We start from the raw sequence: 25816 nt of genomic DNA, 5'->3' as shown, positions 1-25816 counted from the left end.
TGACTTTATTTCAGAATAAGGTCTTTGCAGATGACCAAGTTAAAATGAGGTTATTGTGGCAGGATCTAACCCAATATGACCAAGTTCTTATAAAAAGAAGAAATCTGGACAAAGATAAGAGAGAGAGAATGCCGCCTGTCTGAAGATTGCAGTTGACATTCCCCTACAAGCCAAGGAACTATCGGAGGCTAGGAGAGAGACCTGAAATAGATGCTCCCCTAGTGCCTTCGGAGGAAGCATGGCTTTGCTGAAACACTTTTTTTTTTTTTTGCTTTTTTTAGGGCCACACTTGTGGCATAGCTAAGTGCCCTGGCTAGGGGTTCCACACCACAGCCACTGCAACACCAGATCTAAGCCACATCTGCAACCAATACCACACCTCATGGCAACCATTGAGTGAGGATTCTTAACCCACTGAGTGAGGCCAGGGATCAAACCCACATCCTCATGGATCCTGTCAGGCCACAATGGGAACTTCCTCTGCTGATACTTAGATTTTGGACTTCTTGTCTCTAGAAATGTGAAATAATAAATCAGTTGCATTACTCATTACTGCAGTCCTAACAAACCAATAGAACCACTATGGTATCACCCCTCCTTGGACAGCAAGGAAAACCTCCCTTCTCATACTCCATACTTCAAGGAGGCCTAAAAGAAATATTAAGAAAGGAACCAAATAGGTCAGCTCTTCGTTCTCTAAATCCAGTTCATTCCCAAAGAAGCCAAATGAAAAGATACGCTTTTTTTTTTTTTTTGTCATTTGCCTTTTCTAGGGCTGCTTCCTGCAGCATATGGAGGTTCCCAGAGGTTGAATCAGAGCTGCAGCCGCCGGCCTACGCCAGAGCTACAGCAACATGGGATCCAAGCCGCGTCTGCAACCTACACCACAGCTCACGGCAGCACTGGATCCTTAACCCACTGAGCAAGGCCAGGGATTGAACCCACAACCTCATGGTTCCTAGTTGGATTCGTTAACTACTGCACCACGACGGGAACTCCAAGATATGCTTATTTAGTTAACTACTTAAACTGTATTTACAAAATAGCACTCATTCACTTAAAGAGAAAGAATAAGCAGTGAAAACAAAGACCCATCCCATTCTGAACAGAATAATAAATATCTTTTAAATCCTTTAAAATCACAGTTTTATAAGTGAGTAAAAGAAAACTGTTATCACACAAATAGTTTCTCATCTATTACTGAACTCACAGGGGCACAAAATAAATAATTTTAGTCATTTCTATTTTTCTGGTGGAATCAGAAGGAATACATGCTAGTAACCTCAAGCTATTGTTTACTTCCCTGACACAAAGTTTAAAAAAAAAAGGAGTTCCTTTGTGGCACAGTGGGTTAAGGATCCGACGTTGTCATGGCTGCTTGGGTCACTGCTGTGGTTCCGGTTCCATCCCTGGCCTGGAAATTTCCACATGCCATGGGCACAGCCAAAAAAAGGGGGGGAAAAAAGTATATTCAAAGTTATGCGGGAGTTCCCTGTCGTGGCTCAGTGGTGACAAACCTAACTAGTATCCATGAAGATGCAGGTTTGATCCCTAGCCTTCCTCAGTGGTTTGAGTATCCAGTGTTGCTGTGGCTGTGGCGTAAGCCAGCAGCTGTAGCTCTAATTTGAGCCCTAGCCTGGGAACTTCCATATGCAGCAAGTTCATCCCTAAAAATTTTAAAAAAAAAGTGATACACAAATTTCAGTTTATGAACTATTTAAAAGAATAGAAAAAAGTCCATTACATGTTGGACAATACAGTACATATATTTGACAACTGAATTAAACAATTTTATGTCTTACATTTCCTATCTTAATTATAAAATATACAAAAAAATTCACATTGCCTAAAAACAACTGAATTGGGCAGCAGTTAGTTGAATTTTTCAAGTACAGTAAGGGAGGCTACATTAATTGTGATGCTATTTTTTTCTACACCTTTTTTGACAGTACTGAGGTATGCTATTTTTGTCTATGTTTGCATTTACCCATAACTGAAACCAGTTTAGCATTGTGAAACAGCAGATTTTATTTAAATCATGCCATGCCAAAGTGCAATCAAATTATCTTTTAACCTATGGAGCACTCCCCTGAATATCCAACTGAACTGGATATTAGTGTGAACGAATATCTGCCTCCATTAATTCACATCTACAATTCATATTAATTGTTCATCTATTATTCATGTAGATACCTTTAGTACTGAGGAAAAAATATGAACTGGTCTGGTTCGAAATAGCTCTGAATAAGCTATTCTACCCATTTACATTGGGTTTATTAGAGATTTACAAATCTTATAGATTATTCCTGGGTTTAAAACATTACATAATATTATTCAAAAGAAGAAGACTCTATGCATGGTTAAGTTATGGTACATTAATAATACATGCATTTAACTGTAGCAGAAAATTTAACAAAATGTCTCTGAACTATTCACACATCAGCAAATGGTATGGGTATCACCACTTTACTGTACAGGTCTGAGTGATAAACTTAAACTATGCTTAAAGTAATCTTTTATGTCTCCCAGAGTACCTATCACAGGAAAGGTAATAAAAATGCTCAGTATTCTGCTGTCGTTTTAACCAGAGCATGGGCATCCTCAACCAGAGGACACAGGTGATTTCTTATTCATCTTTGTAAATTCTGCTCTTAGTGTGAACTCAGTAAATGTTTAATGAGATCTACTCTCCTCTAGCTACAAGAATCAGCATTTCCCATTCTTTGTGTCCCTCTGATGATCCTAATAAAAAGTATGAGGCTGAATGTGCATGTGTGGCTTATGGAGTGGGGGGATCTCATTACTTCACTGCTTTGCATGCAATGAATTTTTTATCAATAGTGTGTGATTTGCAGGAAGAGGGAGAAGAGGTAAGAGGAGGGGACTACTCTGGAAAAGTAAGATACAAAAGATGCAAAAATCAACACTTGTTGTTTTCCTAACAACTGTCTAATGCAAGTAAACAACCATGTAAACAACCATGTAAAATGCAGTCAACAACAACTGTTCGTAGGGTGAAAAACTAAACACCTGTCTACGCAGACAAAAGGTACAGATTTCAGAGGTGCTCTCTTTATAGGTTCATTCTGGGAGGGGGAAAGGTTAAAAACTAGAATTAAACTATGTTCACCTAGCAACTGAACTTAACTTCCATATTCCTAACAATGGAATTATTCCTCTCAGACATAAATTGCTAGAGCTGCAAACAGCATCTTAAAACAAGTAAATATGCTTCACCAATCAAATTGATGTCTGAATGCTACTCATCTGCACATGTCTAAAAAGTGCATGAAGCATTTTAAAGCATAATTTTGTAAATTAATTATAACTATTTTTTAATTGCATTAAGCTTCCCCAATGCAGATTTTCCCCACTATCTGAAAGCAGAATTTTCCTGTGAAACCTGCTGTAAGCAGAAATGGCATAAAACAAAGAAGCAATTAATCTTGGGAAACATCTTGCTCAGGGATGCACAGAATAAACTGAGAAAAAGTATAGATGTTCACAGACCTAGTCCAAAGCAAGATGGCAGCCTGATGCTGAGATGCTGAGTGAAGTTCCTGAAGAAAAAGCTTGGGGGCGCCCCACCCACTGCTCAGCCTGTGTTCAAGCTCTATAAGAGCTCCCTGCAAAACAAATGCTAACGCTTTTTTCAATTTTCACCTTTTTTATAAAAGTGAAAATTCTATTTGGATTTCTTTTGGTTAGTGAAAACACGTATCAATGTAGGTCTTTCTCAAAAGTGAAGTGGCATAAAGCAAACTTTAAAAAGTGGGGGATACCTATACAACTGTATGATCAGGCCACCCAGAGGGCAATTCTCTGGCTCTCTGCAAATCCCCCACTAGACCAGTCCCTGCTTCACCTACACCCTACTCACAGGACTGACCTTCCCTCTTAATCATAGAGCCTAATCAGTAAACACCTACATGCTTGCCCCAGCTCCAGCCAGTGACTGTTCTAAATTTTAGATCAGAACATCCCCACTACAATAGCTTATCAAAGGGGTGGTGAGGGGCGTGCTTTTCTGCTGATTTCCCTGGGAACCAATGACCCTACCTGACATCAATTCCCTCTATAACTGGTAACCTTCCTTCCTCCCCTCCCCACCCCTACCTCCCCAGTAAGGAAGACTGCTGCCCATTGTCTGTACACATGGTGGCTCCAGGATTTTGCTTCAGACATGTAAGATCACATATCCTCCAAACCATCGATGACTCTGTGATCTAGAGGCTGGGCAAGTACAGGGCTTGCAGGCCTATGGGGGTGCAGCCCACAAACAAAAACCTCAGTCACACGTCTTAGCAGCCCCTGTCAGTTCTCTTCAATAATCATCTGCTTCTCCCTGCCAGAAGAGTCCCTGTGTTCAGAGGTCAATCCTGACTAATCTAAGCAAGGAAAATTGCATTTTCCTTTGCAGAGAGTGCCAGGAAGGTTTGGCCAATGCAATTCAGGAGAAAGTCTGTGGGGGAATTCTGGGAATGTCTCCTTGCTCTTTCAATGGGACATACATAAAGAGGGGACCCTATCTTTCTTCTTCAAGTTGTTCTACCTCCATATGAACCCTGGAATAACCACTAACCTAAGGATGAAAGCCACACTCTGAGAATAAAGGAATCAAGAGAGCTGAGAAATAGAGGTGTACCATGTTGGAGGCTTACTTCGTGTAATACAAACCACAAATCTCCTCTCCTTCTCTCTTCAATCATTTTTTAATTTGGTTTTCTGTTCTTTGCCATTAAAACCATCCTAACTGATCCAAGCCACACGCCTACCCAAGTTCATAATTATAATTTTCTTGCTCTTCCAAATTTTTCACAGCCATCTTTATTTTCACAGCTATAATGTATATAAATTTCGTATCCATCTTTTCCCTTTCACATTACCATAAGCATTTGCCCATTTTTTAATATACAGTCTTTGTGATTATCACTTTAGTAGCTGCATAGTATCCATTAAATAACGGTATCTCTGAGTAGTACCTTATTGCTGGATATTTAGGTTTGGCTTCACAATTATAAGCCAAATTATTTTTACAAAGGTTACACACACACACACACACACACACACACAGTCAGAGATTTATAGACACAGATATATATATATAGTTCAGGATAATCACTCGTAAAAGGCAACAGTAATTGGATATCTAATTTTCTTCTTAAAAAAAAAAATCACACCTAGTAAAGAGATAATGTCCCAAATCAAAGTGTTTTCTATCTGCCTTATCCTTAAAAGCAGAGTGAGCTCAAAATTTAAAATCCAGCCAGGATATGTATCAAATCTGGTATTGCTAATAAATGTTTTTCAGCATCTGCTACATAGAATCAAGATTCAGCATTAAAAAAATTTTTTAAGGAGTTCCCGTTGTGGCACAGCAAAAACGAATCCGACTAGGAACCATGAGGTTCAGGGTTCAATCCCTGGCCTCGCTCAGTGGGTTAAGGATCTGGTGCTGCCATGAGCTGTGGTGTGGGTCACAGATGGGGCTCCAATACCAGGTTAACATTGCTGTAGCTGTGGCTTAGGCCGGCGGGTACAGCTCCAATTAGATCCCTAGCCTGGGAACCTCCATATGCCGAAGGTGCAGCCCTTAGGGGAAAAAAAAAAAAAAATTTAAAGGGACAGCTTCCAGCCAACTTTTTAATTAACATTCACTTCAAATACCAGATGGACTTCAAAGAGTGCAGCCTGTAAACAATAGCCATACTTTCCACTTGAATCAGGAGATTCAGGTGAACAGATTAGCATGACATGACAAAAAGATCTATGAATCATTCTTTCTGGTAAAATCTCAATCATAGAGCATTATCATTTGTTATACCTGTTTTACCCATCAGTCGTCAGTACCTATGGTTGATTCTAGTTGGCTGCTTGTGACAAAGAGGAGTTACTAGCACGGCACAAGCAACTTGCCCCACCTGCTACGCCAACCAGAAACTGGAAAAGGGATTTCCCTATTTAGTCAGGAAACTAAATTATTGCAAAGATGCAAAGTATTATTGGGGGAAATCAGTTGCCTGTTAATTCTTCCTGTAGAAATGTGAAATTAATCTGCCTCACATTCAGTTGATAATCATATTCTGATGAACCAAGCTGTTATCGTCCCACACCGGTCAAATAAAAAAACTGCGGTGCCATTTTTGAAAACCACACAGAAAGTTACCATAGGCTTCCATTCTGCCTGATGCTAAATCTGGCAGGATTACATCACAGAAAGTGGACTCAGCTAAGAGGATCACCCACCACCATACAGCTTGGGTGGGTCCTTGATGCCCTCCCAAGGTTTTCCCTGACTGTGGCAAAGGGTCTTCAGCATGAAAATCATCCTAACTCACATTATAAATGCACATAACTAAGCCAGATTCCTTAGATCACTTAATCAGGGCCTCTGGTGGCTAGAACTCAGGTATCTGTATTTTAACAAATTCCCAGGTGATTCTAATGCTCATTAAGAGACCTAACTCCCAGATGTGATTCAGGGTGTTGCAATCCCCCCCACACACCTTCCCTGAATGATTCTTTATTACTAGTTTCACACAACCAGGGCCCATCATCTTTCTTAGTCCCAGACATTTGAGTCACTGGAGTGTCCATGAGCTGCCCTGGCTCTCCCGAGATCCCCCTGCCACCCCGTTCAACTAGGCTTAAACCAACTCCACCTAGGGCACCAACTTTCTCATTTCTCTCCATGCAGCCAGATATGTAACTCTGGCCTCAGGTTGATTTTTTCTAGGAGAGATTTCATGACAATAACGTTTCTTTCCTTTTGTCCTAGCTGTTTTTTCAAAAAGAAAAAGAAAGAAGGAAGGGAGGGAGGAAAGAAGAGAGAGAGACAGAGAGAGATAAAAGAAAGAAAGAGAGAGAGAAAGAAAGAAAGACAGACAGACAGACAAAAAGGGGAAAAGGAAGAAAAGAAAAAGAAAACCCTGAATCTTTTCAAATCATAACAAACCGGAAATCATGTGCATTGGACCAAACATAATTTTCTTTCTCTTTTAAACTAGTCTTTAAGCTACAAAAATAGGATCATTAGAATGCATAGATATTTGTAAGTGAAGAACAAAATGAGCTGTGGAATGAAATGTGCTCTATCTTATAATGTCACTATGAGAATTAAATGAGAACACTAATATATAAAATGCTTAGCTCAGCATCCAGTACAGAGTAAATACTCAATAAATACTATCTGTTATTATCAATCCAGGCTGTTTTGGTATATGCTCAGAGCTGAGAAAGTCCCGGAATCAATCTATTCTAAAAACCACCTTTCTCCAGATAAGTAAACTAAAGCTCTGGGGGGTAAGAGTCTTACTCAACACTGCATAGCTACTGGCAGAACTAAGGCAGACAGTAGTGTATTCAAAAGCACAATTCCATATTCTTTTCACCACTCCATGAAAAATAGCTTTGTTCACACTCCTGACTGAAGTGTAGAACCAAGAAAGCCATAAGGTTTGGAATATGCCAGTCATTTTGAAGGTATGAGTTATGCCCAAGGAGTAAATGAAAGAATGAGTTATCAAGACCGAGTCTGTGAAAGCAATTAAATTATTACATGCCAGCAGATTGCTTTCCTGGGTTGGTTTTGTTGTTGTTATCGTTTTGGAGAAGGGGCATTTATCTCCCATCTTGGGTGGTTTCTTTTGTTTCTCTTGTGTTCAAGCACTTCACTTCAGGAAGTACACACACTATTATGCAGTATTTGGAGTCTTGTATGGTGAGAACTAGCTATGAACATAAAGGCATCACAAAGACTGTGCTGCTCTTAGGTTTAAATTTCTTTTCAACACAAGAGGGTGAAGAGAATCAAAGGACAAGCTACTCTTCTCATCCAGAATATAAAGGTAAAAGAGTTATGTGTCAGAAAGAGAAAGCAGATTACTATACAGTGTTTTAACTCTGCATTACATTTTTTTTCTGTATATATAATAGGTAACATGAACTATAATAATAGAAAAATGAAAAAACCGTCAATGTTTGCTAAACATGGATTTTACTATAAATAAGCTCTTACAGTAAACAGTGAAACATTGCTAGGGCTCTCTGATTGATATAATCTCAAATTTTTTATAGCCACATTGGCATTCTGTCTGTGAGGCACAAGTCTAGCAATGACTTCATTCTCTAGGATGAAGGATAATTGATCTTAACCTTCCTATCACTTTCCTTTAACTCAAAGCACTAATGCAATCGAAGGCACAGATAAATAAAAATTTCTGAAGGGAAAGAATGGCCCTGTGAAAGTTAACCTCCAAAGTACCTCCAAAAGGTACAAAGTACAACATATCGTAGAATCACGACTAATGAAATCCCTGTCCCGCAGAAGAGCAGCCAAAAAAAAATTTTTTTAAGAAAAATCCAAACTTTGAAGGACATAAAGTTTTTCTTCCAAAGCTAACAAAGGGGGAGTCCTACTATTAAACAAAACGCCAACAACTCAAATTTAAGCACTGCTCAAGCAGACTATTTACTTACATTAAATCTATTAATGTGGATGCTTTTATTACCACAAAACTAAAACATCTTACCAACTTTATCTCATCATCAACTAATCCTGATTTTCCACAAATAACATATACAGCCGAATACTGGCATTCTTGAAAACTGCACTTGACTGTATCAAGTTGCTTCTCTAAGACAGTTACTATTCCTATCTCTTTTCCCTTTCCTTTTTCTTCACTCACTGGTGATATTTACCATACTGTGCCCCAGAACGTGAACATCATATAGATAAATTGTATTTTGACCGGAACATTTTGCCAGGCTTTTTCAAACACATGTCAATGGTGGGAGTAAGGCAGAAATTTTACCACACTTTCCCAAATTGGGTCTGTGGAGACTGGGGAAGGTGTCATATTAGATTTAATATGTCTCTTTCCAAAACAATTAGAAACTCTCTTTGCTTTGCCTCTTCTATGTAAACATGGTAACATTCTCAAGGCAAGCTAATCCAGAAAACATACATCCATCCAACGCACACGCACAAGACACACACATACACAGTGGCCAGAAACAAGACCTTATCCAGGAACCCAGAGCCCAGCACCTTGCAGAGAAACTATCACCCCAGATAACCTTCACACACAAAGCGTACCTTGCTAATTCAAAGTCAAGGCACAAACGTATTTGGCTGGTAACAGTGGCATCACACTGAGCAGTGCAAACCCGCAACCGCACCCGCTCCCACCCTCTCTCTGCAAGGAGCACCTAACGCCTGTCCTAGCCAGGCTGGCACCCCGCCAGTCCCGAGTCGCTGCCGCTGCCCTGAAGCCACTCACCGTATCTGCAGTCGCAGTAGCCCCAGTCCACCTTGTCGTGGACGTTCCCATAGAAGCACCAGGGTCTGCCCACGCCGTCGGGGCTCCGGCAAAAGTTGTGGCGCTGCCCTCGTAGTTGAGCCCAGCCCGCCGGGGGCGACCGCTCGAGGAACGGTGGCACCTCTGCCCAACGCAGACAAGGGGCGCCGAAGTCCGTCATGTTGACCCAGGGCTCGCCGGCAGGGCAGTCCCCGGAGTGCGGCCGGGGCGTGTGTCCGGCGTGGACAGCGTGCAGGCGCGGGTCATGGAGCGCAGGCGGGGGGCGCAGGACGCGCGGGAGAAGGGGCGGCGGAGGCGTCCTCTGTGGCCGCTGCTGGGTAGGAAAGTGATAAGGAAACCGGGGACTTGGAGGGGGCGAATGGCGATGGCGATGGTGAAGGGGAAAATTGAGGACTGGATTAAAGCTGACCACTCCGGGGAGCGCCCCGAAAATCAGAGCCACCGCGAAGCGGGCGAGCGTCATGGTGCCAGAGCAGCGGGGTTTGGTCCATGCTCCCCCAGCTCGGCGGGTTCTGAAGGGAGGAGAGGAGGGGGCGGGGGCGGGGCTGCGCGTCGCCTGAATCCCCCACTCGAGCCCCCTCCCGTCCCTCGCGCGCTGACCGCCTGCCCCTCCCCACTTCGCCTCCTGCCGCGGGTCCCCCGCCGCGCCTCTGCTCGTGGACCTCCGGAGCCGTCGCGGGAGGGGAACCCCCCCCCGCGGAGCCTCGCTGTTGAAGAGGACCCGCAAAGAGAAGGAGCGGACCCGGCGGGCAGTGGTGGGGCCCGAGCCCTAGGTAGCCGGCAGTGGTGTGGGTCCGGGAACTCTGCCCCCTGGCTGCGGGCGCGGGGCCTACAGTCTCGCCCCGGTGCCGCACCTCAGCGCTGCCCCTGCCCGGCTCCCGGCTGTCAGCCCGCTGGGTCTGGCCAGACCAGCTGCTGGCACCGCGGCGGTCTCTCTGGGCTGGAGTCTAGCCCGTGGGTGCCAACGCGGGGGTCTGTCTTGGCTGACCCTTGCTTGCAGGCGGCACCGCCGTAGCCCCCGTCTGGCGGCTGCCAAGCCTGCCACCAGCCCCTGCAGCATCTCTCATCCTCCTCCCCACCCCGTGCCGAGCCTCGTTTCCCCTGTTTTGAAATCTTTAGAAGAAACGTGTGGATGGATTTAGTTGCACCTCTCCCCTGGTAAGTCCCGGGGTAAAAGTTATCAAAGCCCAGGAGGAATGTCGAAGCCATTTTATTGAGCTGTGAGCTCCTCAAGGACAAGACCACGTTTCGTTCCGCTTTATATCCCAGTGCTTAACACCGTAGCCAACACTTATTAGGCTCCAATAAACATTTGCTGAAATTAAATTCCTGAACCGACCCAGGGAAATCAGCTTGAGCCTTTTTCTATTTCCTGCCTCCCACTTTCCACCCGGTGTCCTGAACAACATCAGTTGTTTGGTTATTATTTGGATTCAGCGAGGTCCTCTTAATATCAAATTTCCTTTCTAACCAACAAAGACTTCATCCGTCCGGGTCTCCATCCTTTCCAAAAAGTCTATCCCTCTAACACCTGCTTCGTTTTTGCCGGGGCAGGGACTTGAGTTAAGCCTACTCATTTGCCTCTCCGAAGTGGACCGTGCCCGCCAGCAATTTTGTAGCTGCTTTCGACCTTAGCAAAGCCCTTTCAACAGCTCCCCCTACTTCTCCCCTCCCGCCACAAAAAAAGTTGGCTTAGAATTTTTTAAAAGATCACAGGAGATGGATGTTTTAGGATTTCCCCTTTCAGTTGTTCTGTCTTTGCCACTAAAATTAACAAGAGAAAGGAAGGCCGTGAAGAAGGTAATATTTTACTTTCTGGCATAATCATGTTTCATTGTGTTCTGTTTCGTTGTTGTTACTGTTGTTGTTAAACATATTTATTCACACCCCACCTGATTCTGTCCTGAGCAGGCTTGAGCACAGGGTAGTCTGTCTTTTGAACTCCACCCATAATATACTGTATCCTAAAGGAAACCTCAGCATGACATTATTGTTAAAACAGATTTCAGCTAGAAACTTATTAATTCCTTAAACCCAGCTCAGATAATCCATCTTAGTTTAACATTTTTGAATCATCTTATTGTTTTTTAATTTTTTCTGTCCTATTAATGAAATATTTGATCTTGATTCAGAGATAATTGGGCAAATAAATGATAATAGAAATCCAAGAATGTATTTATCAAATCTTTATTCAAGATGTTTTTGGGAGTTCCCGTTGTGACTCAACAGTAACATATCTGACTAGTATCCATGAGGATGGAGGTTCAATCCCTAGCCTCACTCAGTGGGTTAAGGATCCAGAGTTGCCGTGAGCTGCAGTGTAGTTTGCAGACACGGCTGAGATCTGGCTTTGCTGTAGCTGTGGCATAGGGTGGCAGCTACAGCTCCCATTTGACCTCTAGCCTGGGAACTTCCATATGCCATAGGTGTGGCCATAAAAAGCAAAAAATAAAATAAAATTAAATTTAAAAAAAGGTGTTTTTGTGGTTCCCACCATGGTGCAGTGGGTTAAGAATCCAACTGTAGCAGCTGGGTCACTGCTGAGGCACAGGCATTTCCACACTTGTGGCTTAGGTCTCAGCTGCTCTTAGTCAGTCCCTGGCCTGACTATGCCATGGATGCAGCCATAAAAACTTAAAAAAAAAAAAAATGTTCTTATTCAAGATGCTTTTATCCAAATGTAAATGTGATACCTGGAGGGGATAATCAACAAGATCCTACAGTACAGTGCAGAGAGCTACATTCAAAATCCAATGATAAACCATAATGGAAAAGAATATTTTTAAAAAGAGTGTGCGTATATGTGTGTGTGTGTAACTGAATCACTTTGCTGTACAGTAGAAATTAACACAACATTGCTAATCAAGAAAACTTCAATTAAAAAAGGCAAAAATTACACAAAACACGAAACTAAAGAAGCTATTTTGAAGTTCCTGTTGTGGCTCAGTGGTTAACAAACCTGGCTAGCATCAGTGAGGATGCGGATTCCATCCCTGGCCTCACTCAGTAGGTTAAGAATCCAGTGTTACCCTGAGCTGGGGTGTAGGTTGGAGACATGGCTCGGATCCAGAGTTGCTGTGGCTGTGGTGTAGGCCTGCAGCTACAGCTCTTATTGGACCCCTAGCCTGGGAACCTCCATATGCTTCAGGTGTGGCCCTAAAAAGCCAAAAAAAAAAAATATTTTTACCCACTGTTTCATTCTTTTAACTAATATTTTCCTAGCCCCAAAAGCACAGTTAAAACTACTGGGGAAAAGTGTTAGGGCATAATACATATCTGGGGAAGGCTGATTTTCTTATTTTAGTAGGGTCAACAGAGTTAATCAGTCATAGGTTCTTGGTAATTCTGAGAGAAAATCACTGTTTTCCTTCAGTACTGTCTCTCCACCTTCTGCCTCTCGCATGATGGTCCAGGAAGGCTCATCTTGGGATTTCAGTTGGCTTGCTTAGTCGCTACGTGGCGCCTGCTCCCATGGCTTTCACAATTCCTGGGTGTCTGGAGACGGGCAGAATACCCACACATCTATGTACCTCAGAGAGAGGAAAATAAAGAGGAAGAGGTGAGTAGAAGAGAAGGTGGTTGGAACAGAGCTCCAGAGAGGAGGGCCCTGGTGCAATCTGCACACATAAGGGGAGCTAAAGATCTTCCAAGTTCTCCTTACACTTAACAGACTATAGAGCTGACACATACAAAGTAGAGTTAGCCACAGAGAGTTCCACATCTGGATTTAATCGCTTCAGTTTTAAAGCATACCTTTCTGAGAAGATGAAATGGCATGTATATAACTGGACTGTAAAGTTAGGAGCCTCAATTTAGGTTTTTATTCTCTATTTACAGGCAACTATGACTTAAACAGACCTGCTCTTTATCTACGATTCCCCTCCTGTGCTCATCTTTTCCTTCCTTCTTTCATTCCTCCTGGCTGCTACCAACATACAGATGTTTAGGATTTCTAATTCCCTATCCAGTACCTGATGTGCATTTCTCTCTCCCATCTCCGTCACTTCACAGCGTATATGTTGGGGGAAGAGGGAGAAATTCTCTCCTTCTGCATCCCTTAAGCACCACCTTGCCACAGCTCCCTCCTCAGATGCTCCTGACCCTCTATCACAGACATTAAAGCCAAAAGAAATGGGGTGGCAACTCCATCATGTTACAACTGCTTTTTTTTTTTCTGTCTTCCAATCCCTTCAGCAGCAACAAAGGAGCAAGAGGAGGGAGCAGGAAAAAAAACAGATGACACTGTGCAGGCATTTCCCTCCACAACACATAGAAAGCCTTATGGGATTCCCCTAATCTTTTTTGTCACCTCTGCAACTTCTGATTTCATAAAGCAACCTCAGTGATTACAGCCCCAGGAGCTCAACTCTCCCCAGCTTCTCAGCCTATATCTTAGAAGGAAGGATGTGCAGCCTTGGGAGCCAGGGGAGGGGGCAATGAATACACTTGCATGTCTGTACTTTCCTGTGGCAACTATGTTATATGTTATATGCAAACATTTGGTTTTATGGGGGTCTAGGGGATTTTTTGTTTGTTTGTTTGTTTATCATGCTCAAAACATGCAGAAGTTCCCGGGCCAGGGATCAAACCTACCCACAGCAATGACCCAGGCCACTGCAGTGACAATGCCAGATTGTTAATCTGCTGTACCACAAGAAAACTTCTAGGGGATCACTTTACTTTACATACATGATAGGCTGAATAGCTCTCATATAGTTTGATTTAGAAATACAACTAATATGCATATTATTTTTTACAGAGTTCCAAAACCAACATACCAAATAACTTTTAGAAAAGTTCCATTTACAATTTGGGTACTGCCTGTATTTGGAAAAGCTAAGAGTTTTCAAACATATAGCATTAAAGCAGTATTTACTTGTACATTTCCAAGTGCAAAAAAAGTTTTTAAAAAACACTGAGCGCTGCTCTTTGACATAAAAGAAAAAATATATATCAAATAATACCAATAATACAAGTCCCTGTCTAGGGACTGGGAGAGATTTGAAATTATAAGACATTATCTGGGGAGTTCCCATTGTGACTCAGTAGTTATTGAACATGACTAGTATCCATGAGGACTCAGGCTCGATCGCTGGCCTTGCTCAGTGGGTTAAGGACCTGGTGTTGCTGTAAGCTATGATATAGGTCACAGATGCAGCTCAGATTCCGAGTTGCTGTGGCTGTGGTGTAGGCCGGCAGCTACAGATCCAATTGGCCCCTAGCCAGGGAACCTCCATATACCATGGGTAAGGCCCTAAAAAGACAAAAAAGATTTAAAAAAAAAAAAAAAGGCATTATTGGACCTCTGCTAAGGTGAGGAAATAAAAGGACACATAATATTTCGTGAGAAGTTGAAGAAAATAAAAGGTCCAGAAAATAAGTAATCAATTGCTAAGTGAATGTTACATTGATTTTGGGCAGAGGACCGCTGTGGGTAGGAGGTCCCTGGCAGTGGAGGCAGTTTGTACCTCTGCTTTGTGTGGGTCACACTCGTCTGTGCCCGTGCTCTGATATGAGGATGTTTGAGGACCCACAACTGCAACAGCTGTTCTACATTAAGTGTATTAACCATGTATAAGGGCCGTAGCCCTTACATACATTGTCCAAGAGTGAAAGAAAAGTTCTGCTTGGCTCATGTTCATAATGCTCCCAAGAGGCTTTTGATCTCTGTCTTTCTCATTGTTTGTTTATTTATTTGCTCATGCCTGTGGCATATGGGAAGTTGCCAGGCCAGGGACTGAACCTGAGCCACAGCAGCGACCCGAGCCGCTGCAGTGGCAATGCCAGATGTTTAACCCACAGCGTCACAAGGGAACACAGATTTTTCTCATTACTTTAAAATTGAATTTTATGAAACAAAATACTTTTTAGTCTCCATTTATTTTTTAAAACTCATCTCACCTTGGTATAATCCCTATATGAAAATTAATTCTACAGATTCATTTCCAGGCTTATCCAAATTATACACACTGTATATAAGGAATATAGGTATCTCCCAAAAAAGAAAAAAAAAAGTTAATTCATCTTTGCAATCAAACTGGTACTCAATCTGGCTTTAGCTCCTACTCACCGTGGGATCTTCAGCAAATTCCTTTTCTTCTCTAAGCCAAAGTTTCAACATCTATGATAAAGGGACAGTAATTGTGCTTACAGGAGAGATCTCTGCAAGGGGTAACTGAGATAACGCACATAAACTGTTGAACCTAGTATTCAGTAAGTATCAATTTATGGTAGATTAGCCTCAGTATCTGCCTGTGAATTCCTAACCCTGTGAAAACATGCCCCATTGAAGCAGGAAATGTGTCCAGATTTCCCTCCTTGTCATGCTTCTGCCTCTTGTTGCACCCCAGAAACCTCCCCTAATGTGAGTGATGAGCCCTAGCTCTGCTCACTTGAGGGCCAGTCATCTCTGATGTGTTTTCCCTTTTTCCTCTCAACGAGTTTAGCCCCTGAAAGCCAAACTACTAACTTTTTCAATTTGAAACACTTTTCCTGAAGACTTTGCCTAAGGATAATAAGTGGTTTTCAAATCCCTCAGGTGCAAATGGGCTGTGGCCACAGATGAAAAGAGTAAAGAGATTGAAAGAAAAGCCTAGCTACAACAGCTAGCCAGTGATCAGGGAAGCACAGAATTTCTGTGCTGAAAAGGACTCAGAGCTCCAGCTTTCTGTCAAATGCAGGAATCCTTTCCAGAACTTCCTGACAAGTGGACTTCCAGGTATTTATTGAAAACTATCAGTGACAGAAATTTCTACTTGGAAGCCAGCACACTCCATCTCTAGAAAATCCAAATTGTTAGGGAAATCTTCCCATCTACTAAGCTAGGAGTTGCCTCCAGATAGAAACCCACTTTATCTAGCTATGATTCTTGTTCTGCCCTCCTATTGATTTGGTGTCAATTTAGAATCCAGCAGACCTGAGTTCAAATCTCCATCAAATTATTTACTAGATTCTTGGCCTCCAGGGGGCACTAAAGGCCCCTTTCTCCCCTACTTTTATCCACCTTCAAAAGAGAGAGGTCCTGATTTGGAGGGGTGCAGATTCAAGAAAAGCAGCTGATTCACATTACTAGACTCCTTTAATAGTATTCTCATGGGAGAGAGAAATAAGCCTGTATAGGCGTAAGGGGTCAATGTGCTATTTTCCCTCCTTTTGCTTAGTGTTTTTCCTACTTCATCGCTGGAATGTTAAGGGCTGTAAAGTTGAAATTTGGGCATGGGTTGAGGTTGAAAAGTAGGGAAAGAAGCAGTTTAGCTATTTGGCCGTTGCCCTATTGCTAGGAAACTACTTTGGGGTTTGAGATCAAAGCCGCAGCTAATTGTAAAAGCCTGCATTTGCCTGGGCTTGTATCCTATGCATATGTCCTCTGGAGAACTCATTGCCTGAGGAGGGGGTGGGGTCTGTGGGTGAGAGTGGACATGGGATTTATGGGTCCTAGAGCTCCCTTCATCCCTCAATCACTGCTAACCTCTTTTAAAATATAGTTTGCCTCTCTGTAATATAAAGATAATTCTATTTTACAAAGTTGTAAGGACTAGAGACAGGATGCTAAGTGCTGGACAATGAACAAATGACCATCATTTAAGTATGTGAAGACAGTTACTGGAACAAATGTGACAGTAAATTGCAGCTCATAGAATTAAAAACAATACCTCAGGAAGTTCCCATCGTGGCTCAGTAGTAACAAACCTGACTAGGATCTATGAGGATGCGGGTTCGATCCCTGGCCTCACTCAGTGGGTTAAGGCTTGGCGTTGTTGTGGCTGTGGTGTAGGCCAGTGGCTGTAGCTCTGATTAGACCCCTAGCCTGGGAACCTCCATATGCCACAGGTGCAGCCCTAAAAAGCAAAACAAACAAACAAACAAAAAACCTCAGTTATTATTTGCCCATTGCAGATTACAGCGGAAAAAAAAAATGTTGCCCTTATTTCAAGTACCACACTATGATTGCATTAATTTCTCCACAGTCTCATAATATTTGGCTCTTATGCAATAAACACAAAATTACCTAAACTCTTGTCCATCTGACCAAATGCCCCATATGCTTTAAAGCCCTATTCAAACTGTGAAATCTTCCCTAACCAAATTGTGTTCTTGAAATATTCATTAGTCTGGCATGCTGCACAGAATTTCCACCCTCACAACCACAATTGTTCCAGACTTGTCTTCATTATAAACTCCCCCATGGAATGAATTTTTCATTTCATAGTGATTGACCCTTAAATGGCAGCCAAGAGGCAATGGAATATTATTCCATGCAGTAGCACTAAAAAGAATTACTCAGTATGAAAAGACATGGAGGTATCTTAATTACATGTCACTAAGTGAAATAAACCAATCTGAAAAGACTATATAGTAAATTATTTCAACTATATGACATTCTGGAAAAGGCAAAACTATTGAGGTAGTAAAAAGATCAGTGGTTGTCAGCGGTTGAGATGTAGGGGTCAGGATGAACAGACAGAGCACAGAGAACTTTTGGCCACACCTGCAGCATATGGAAGGCGAGGGATCAAACCCATGTCACAGCAGCAACCTAAGCCTCTGCAGTGACAATGCCAGATCCTTAATCCACTGTGCCACAAGGGAACTCCATGGAGCAGTAAAAATACTTTGCATGATACTATAATAGTGGATGTGTCATTATACATTTGTCCAAACACATAGAATATATAACACCAAAAGTGAGCTGCAATGTAAACTATGGACTTTGGGTAATTATGATGTGTTGGGTTTTTCAGTTGTAGGAAGTAAAGCATCTCCTGGGAGATGCTGATAATGGAAGAGACTGTGCATGAGTGGTACAGATGATATATGGGAAATCTGTATACTTTCCCCTCAATTTTGCTATAAACCCAATACTGCTCTTTAAAAAAAAAGTCAGTTTTTAAAAAATGGCTTCCAATAAACAGTGAACAAATGAGATCCTCAAATAAAATGCAAATAAGCTTTAAAATTTTTTATAATACGGTAGTGTAGTGCCTACAAGAGAGATCACAGACTAGCAGCCAGCATGATGACATGCCACCCAACTTCCCATCGTGGCTCAGTGATTAACAAATCCAACTAGGAACCATGAGGTTGCGGGTTCGATCCCTGGCCTTGCTCAATGGGTTAAGGATCTGGCGTTGCCATGAGCTGTGGTGTAGGTCGCAGACATGGCTTGGATCCCACGTTGCTGTGGCTCTGGTGTAGGCTGGCAGCAACGGCTCCAATTAGACCCCTAGCCTGGGAACCTCCATGTGCCGTGGGAGCCGCCCTAGAAAAAGACAAAGATAAGTAAGTAGATGAATAAATAAATAAATAAATAAATAAATAAATAAATAAATAAAATGACATGCCACCCAGATATATGAAAAGCATTTAAATAATTGAACTTCATGCATTGTTTAAAAATCGGTAGCTCACCCATAAAATTATGGATTACTAGCTTCTGTTGTGTATCTGTTCAAAAGCTTTTGGCTGCAAGTAAAAGACACTTCAAACTGGCTTAAAATCAGATATATTAAAGGATTATATGATCTCATACAATAGGAAGTACCAAGTTCTCCAGACTGATGGCCTCAGTGCCTCACCATGCCGTGGAAGTGCCAGGCTCTTTATCTCTGCTTGGCCATCTTAATGCTGGCTTCATGTTCACCCTAACCCCAAAGTACAAGACATTACATCTAGATAGAGCCCATTTCAGAAGAAGAAAAGAGACTTGTTCTTTCTGTGCCTCTTTTTCAGGAGCAAAGTAATGTTTCCCAGAAGCTTCTTAGGAGATGTCCTCTCATAGCTCATAGGCTATTACTAGGTCACATGCTTGTTCTTGAAACATTCGGTACCTGGGAGGATAGGCTTACTATGACCAGCTTGGACTAATTATCTGGGAGCTTGGGAAGAGATCAATCTATATATTACTATACCTTGAAAAATGGAAAGATATGACGCTATCGCAATGCTAATTATCACGCGACAACAAATGTCCATAGCTGTTTCCATCCTTCGACTTAGGGAACAGTCCTCAGTTCAGCATGGTCATTATCTGCCTGGACTTTGTAAGTGTTTGAGTTTACTACACCTAGTTTATACATTTTTATCTGGCAGGAATTTCATGCTAAATTATGTTATTTCACAGGTATTTCAGCCTATGAATTCTGGAGATTAATGATGAATGGGTAATTGTGTTAGTATCGATAGCAACATAAATTTTTGTCCCACAGCTTAGTAGCTTAAAACAACAAGTATTTATCATCTCACAGAGTTTCTGGGAGTGGCCAAGCTGGGTGGTTTAGGCTCAAGGTCTCTTATGAGGTTGCAGTGCAGGATGATGGGACTGCAGTTATCTGAAGGCTTTCCTGGGCTAGAGAATCTGCGTTCAAGCTCCCTTCTGAAGTCGTTGGCTGGAGCCTCTGTTTCTTACGTGGAAGTCTCCATTAGGCCACTCTCAACATGGCTTTGGCTACCCCCAGTGCCGGTGACCCAAAAGAGCAAGAGAGTGACCAGGAAGTTGTCAGTTTTAACCTAATCTCAGAAGCGACCTACCATCACTTCTGCCATATTCTGTTGCTCACCAAGTAAACTAAACCTGGTACAGGGCAGGAAGAGTGTGAATTCCAGGAGATGGAGATCATTGGGAGCTGTCTTTGAGGCTGGCTACCTTAGTTACAGTCTGCAAAATTGCTCTCTTGACAGAGAATTTAAACAGATACTTACTTGCTTTGAGACTATAAGAATTTTCAAAATGCTAGATATCTTGGGAGTGCATTGTCGTGGTGTTTTTTTGTTTTTTTTTGGGGGGGTTTTTTTTTTTTGGTCTTTTTAGGGCTGCATGTGCAGCATATGGAAGGAAGTCCCCAGGCTAGAGGTCAAATGGGAGCTGAAGCTGCCAGCCTACACCACAGCCACAGCGATGCCAGATCCAAGCCACATCTGCGACCTACACTGAAGCTCACAACAATGCTGGATCCTTAACCCACTGAGCAGGGCCAGGAATTGTACCTGTGTCCTCATGGATACTAGTCAGGTACGTTACCGCTGAGCCACGGTGGGAACTCCAGGAGTGCATTGTCAATTAAACAATCACTTTACATGAAACACATGGTCAGCCATGAGCAAAGGTGTCTTAATTTCCCCAGAGATACATCTCCCACTCTACATTATAAGCAGACTCAGTCTTGGTTTTTTGTTTGTTTTGGTTTTTTGTTTTTTGTCTAGTTGCAAGAAAAAAAATTTTTTTATCAATGAATTCAGGTATCCAGACTCCTAGTAAAAACTCCGAAGTATACTGGCTACGTGATAGGACTTAATGTGTCAACGGGTCTGGAGTTATTAACATTTTAACACAGACAAAAGAATGCATGGAATGGACAAAGGAATTATGGGCTTTCAGGCATTCCTTGAACTGAATCCCAGGGGAGCAGAAATTTGGATAAGGAAGATGCCTCCTGCAAATATATCACTCGTAAATCTGTCCATATTAGAATATTCCTGAAGACAAAGAAACATAAAGCAAAACAAAAATAGCCATGGTTTAATTTGATGAGAAGATTACAAACCTTTTCAGTTAAATTGCATTCATCATCTGTAAAATAACTCCCAGCATTTTGTAATGCAACACAGTTTCTTGTCCAAGAAATTAAGCACATTACTGTGGCTTTCCTACACACCCTCATCCACACAAAACCCCTTAATGAAGACATATTTATGGATAACCCTGCTATAACAACTAGAAACAAAATTTACTGGTGAAGCTGAAATCAGAAAGAATTTCTTTTTTTCTCCCTTCCATAAAACAGTTACATTGTGAAGAACATATACCCTCTTTTGGAGACTGAAAGATGGTTACAATTTTGAAACAGAGACTCATTGGCAGTATTTATAGCTGGGTTGTGTAATACAGCAAACTCAGGGCCTTAAAAATGATGCTACACTAGACTAGCCTTTATTTTTAGAAGGCTTAGAAAACCTCTACCCAGTGTAAAAAGGCTCTGCATATGACTAAATGTTCTTTGCTATCAAATAGTCATTAGAAAAATGAAATATGGCCGGTCAATCAACAGGAAAAACAATACTTGGCACGTAGTATCAGTTCTGTTTGGAGCTCATAGCTGAGTCAAAGCCAACGCAGCTTTGTGGAAGGTGCTGGTTTCCATCTAAGAGCCTGAAATAGGAAATGTTAACTAGTAAGGTTTTGTTCTGTGAAATAATGGCATTTATTCATGTGGAATGCTTGTCTTCAGAAATGCTTTAGGTAAATAATTTTAAAGACTCAAGGAAACTTTGAATAGCATTAACCTTTGGAACTTAACTGGCTCAACAGGGCATATAATGATTAAAGTATAAGGAAGTAACCTCTTAAGAAATAGATCTCTTGAAGAGTTTAAAGTGTTTAAACACTGAAAGTCAACACAGAAACCTGTATAATAATATGAGTTTTGAGAATATTGATAACACCATGATTTTTTTTACTGTGATATATAACAGAACTAAAAACAATAATTTTATACTTTATAATTTTCTATATTCTTTTATATTCAAAATATGTTTAATAAATATTTAGAAAGAAAGAGCACAAAGAATAATACAAGTATCTTTGATGTACACCCATTTAGTGGCATAGAAGTGATTACCTGAACATATACTGAATTCTTCATGAGAAAGAATTTTTCTCAAGTGGTTGGATGAATTTTTTTTTTTTTTTTTTTTAGGTCTTTTAGATCCACTCCTGAGGCATATGGAGGTTCCCAGGCTAGGGGTCAGATCGGAGCTTCAGCTGCCGGCCACGGCCACAGCAATGCCTGATCCAGGCTGCGTCTGCGACCCACACCACAGCTTACAGCAAAGATAGATCCTTAACCCACTGAGCGAGGCCAGGGATTGAGCCTGCAGCCTCATGGATACTAGTCAGATTGGTTTCCACTGAGCCATGATGGGAACTTTTTTTTTTTTTAATTTTTTTATTACTCAAATGAATTTATCACATCTGTAGTTGTATAATGATCATAACAATCCAATTTCACAGGACTTCTATCCCACAGCCCAAGCACATTCCCCCACCCCCCAAACTGTCTCCTCCGGAGACCATAAGTTTTTCAATGTCTGTGAGTCAGCAGCATCTGTTCTGCAAAGAAGTTCAGTCTTTTTCAGATTCCACATGTATCTTGAGTGAGGTATTTGAACTTAACTCACTTCTGCATCCTCATTAGTTAGTACAAACTTATCAATAAATATTTCTTGCTGACTCTATCTTCAGTCTCTTACCTACCTCTCTCTCTCTCTCTCTCTTTTTTTTTTTTTTTTGGCTTTTTGCCATTTCTTGGGCCCCACGGCATATGGAGGTTCCCAGGCTAGGGGTCGAATTGGAGCTGTAGCCACCGGCCTACACCAGAGCCACAGCAACGCCAGATCCAAGCCGCATCTGCGACCTACACCACAGCTCACGGCAACACCAGATCCTTAACCCACTGAGCAAGGCCAGGGATCAAACCTGCAACCTCATGGTTCCTAGTCGGATTCGTTAACCACTGTGCCACGACGGGAACTCCTTACCTACCTCTCTTAATGGTCAGTGGCTTACCTTTGTGAGATGGCTGGCTGAAGTTAAATGCACAAGATGCAATGGAATGCAGAGTTTTTCCCCTGCAAATTAAATGGGCCTTTATGGAAAATTCTAAAGGGATTGTAACCTATACAATTTCTAAGTGTCTGGAGATGAATTTGGAAAAATGACATTTTTTTTTTTTCTTTGCCATGCCCATGACATGCGTAAGTTCCCGGGCCAAGGATCCAACTTGTGCCACAGATGCAACTGGAGGCATAGCTTGTGACAACACTGGATCCTTAACTCACTATTGCGGAGTTTCACTAGGAAACCCCCAACGATTTTTTAAAAAGTGTTTTTTAGTGGTCAGGGTAAATCATACAAATGCAAAATCAACCAGGGAACTTATACAACCACACTATATATCTCTTTTCCAAATACTGAGGAATGCTGAGATTTCACTGTTTTTTATACAGCTTCACTTTAGCTGCCAGGGCTCCTGAGTTTTCAGGATATTAAACAATATTACAAAAAATTCTAAATGAAAAATAAATTATTCTATTTAAATCAGCAAAAATTAACATATACTATGTTCAGGAAAAACAGATCTGATATTTTGGGACGTTATAAAGTTGAAAAAAAATCAACTGATATTTTGATATTTCAAAAAAGAAATATCAGAGTTCCCTTGTGGTGCAGCAGGTTAAGGGTTTGGCATTGTCACAGTAGAGGCTGAAGTCACTGCTGTGGCACAGGTCCAATCCCTGGCCCTGGGAACTTCTGCATGCCTCCAGTTTGGCCAAAAAAGAAAAGAAAAGAAAAAATAAAAGAAATACTATTAATAATACTGCTGTATTTAGGCGTTCCCATAGTGGCTCAGCAGAAATGAATCCAACTGGTAACCATGAGGTTGCCAGTTCTATCCCTGTCCTCACTCAGTAGGTTAAGGATCGGCATTGTCGTGAGCTGTGGTGTAGTTTGCAGATGTGGCTTGGATCCTGCATTGCTGTAGCTGTGGAGTAGGCCAGCAGCTACAGCTCCAATTCGACCCCTCACCTGGGAACCTCCATATGCCATGAGTGTGGACTTAAAAAGCAAAAAATAAAACAAAGCAAAAATCACTGCTGTATTTAAAGAAGAAAAAGAAGTTCCCATTATGGCTCAGTGGGTTAAGGACCCATTGTTGTCTCCATGAGGATGCAGGTTCAATCCCTGGCCTTGCTCAATGGATTAACGATCCAGAATTGCCACAAGCTGCAGTGTAGGTCACAGCTGCAGCTCTGATTTGACCCCTGGCCCAGGAACTTCCATATGCCATGGGTATGGCCATAAAAAGAAAAAAAGAGAGAGAGAGACTGTATTAATAATGCTTCTGTAAACGGACCCTGACTAAAAATGATTTGACTTAATGATTTTTTTGACTTTATGGTGGTACAATATTCGTTAAGTAGAAACCATACTTTGAGTTTCGAACTTTGATCCTGTTCTAGACTAGTATTGCACAATATGATCTTGCCATGCTGGGTAGCAGCAGCCACAGCTGCCAGTTAGCCCCACGATCACAGCAATAAACAAACAACACATATCCATTCTGTCCCCACACAAACATTCTTTTCACTTCCAGTGTAGTATTCATATATGAGCTATTCAACACTTTATTATAAAATAGGCTCCATGTAGATGGTTTTGCCCAACTGTGGGCTAATGTAAGTGTTCTGAGCACATTTAAGGTAAGTGAAGCTAAGCTGAGATTATCAATGCGTTAGGTGTCTTAAATGCTTTTTCAATATACAAGGTATTTTCAACTTAAGTTTATTGGGATTAACCCCATGGTAAGTCAAGGAAGAGGTGTATTTCAAAGAGAAACTCACATTCTGTACACTTGAATATTCCTAAACCTAAGTAAAACGTAGAGCTCGGGAATTTTTATGATCACTTACTTTTATTTGCAAATAATAGAATCAAGAGTTTCTCTTTTTGTATAACTCACTACGTATCTACCATAATTTGTTCCAAACTGAACTGTATGAACTGTATTATGAATGCCAACTTAAACTTTAAATTAACGAACAAGAAGCAAAAATATGAAGAATAACTATAAATAATAAACCTAATAAATACTAGATTAAAAATATGTACTTATTCCTTCAGATTTGAAACCCTCCCATTCAAAGCTTACATTAGCAGCATACAATTTATAAGCAGGGGAAGAGTCAAAGTGACTGTCCTGACAATTTCGGTTCAATAATATGAGGTGACATTAATTGAATACTTACATTCAAGTTTCTGTACTACCTTATCAAACATTCATTTAATACATATTTATTAATATTTCCCAAATTCCATAATATAGGCATTATTATCCTTGAAAAAAGAATAGAAGAGGAAACTGAGGCTTAGGGAATTTAACTTGCCTAAATCTGTACTGGTAGTAAGTGACTAAGATCCCCAGGCAGGCCCTTAACAACTATGTTGCAGAAGAGAGAAGTTTTATTTTCAACCAAGTTACCCTGATTGTTAGCTTCAACTATGAATTTCAGTACATTCAATTCATCCTTTCTCAAAAGCAAAGCAAAGATAGCAGACTTCATTAACCTACAAATCTATATTAAACCAAATACTGGAGTCAGGCTTTAGTTCACTGCAACTGTACAGCCATAGAAAAGTAGATTTAAGGGACGTGACGTACTGATTTGAGTTCAGTGCCTGAATTGGTCAGGTAGATCTTCACACTTGAGCTTCATCTGACTATACAGATCTGACCTGTTGAAAAGCTGAAAAACCAAATCAGAGTATTACAGCTGATGAGAGACCACCACGTGCCACTGAACTGAACACCTGACCTGGTTATGATTTTATCGCATAGGCGAGTTGTTTTGTTTGTGTTTTGTCTTTTTAGGGCTGTATCCGTGGCATCTGGAGGTTCCCCAACTAGGGCTCTAATTGGAGCCGTAGCAACTGACCCATACCA

The 25816-nt window shown here is 41.5% G+C and overlaps 1 protein-coding gene across 1 annotated transcript in view; it reads right to left on the bottom strand.

The window, feature by feature from the left end:
• The window catches only part of PRSS12 (serine protease 12), a 74907-nt gene extending 65019 nt beyond the window's left edge, over positions 1-9888 (bottom strand). Inside the window, exon 1 of the mRNA XM_047798625.1 lies at positions 9282-9888. Coding sequence (XP_047654581.1) covers positions 9282-9783 — 502 coding nt within the window. The 5' untranslated portion in view covers positions 9784-9888. The remainder of the gene's footprint in view (positions 1-9281) is intronic.
• Between the last annotated feature and the right edge of the window lie 15928 nt (positions 9889-25816).

This window comes from Phacochoerus africanus, chromosome 10 (assembly GCF_016906955.1).
Source record: "Phacochoerus africanus isolate WHEZ1 chromosome 10, ROS_Pafr_v1, whole genome shotgun sequence".
Taxonomy (NCBI): Eukaryota; Metazoa; Chordata; class Mammalia; order Artiodactyla; family Suidae; genus Phacochoerus; species Phacochoerus africanus.
The sequence above is the reverse complement of the archived record's forward strand: the minus strand, read 5'-3'. Positions and strand labels throughout refer to the sequence as shown.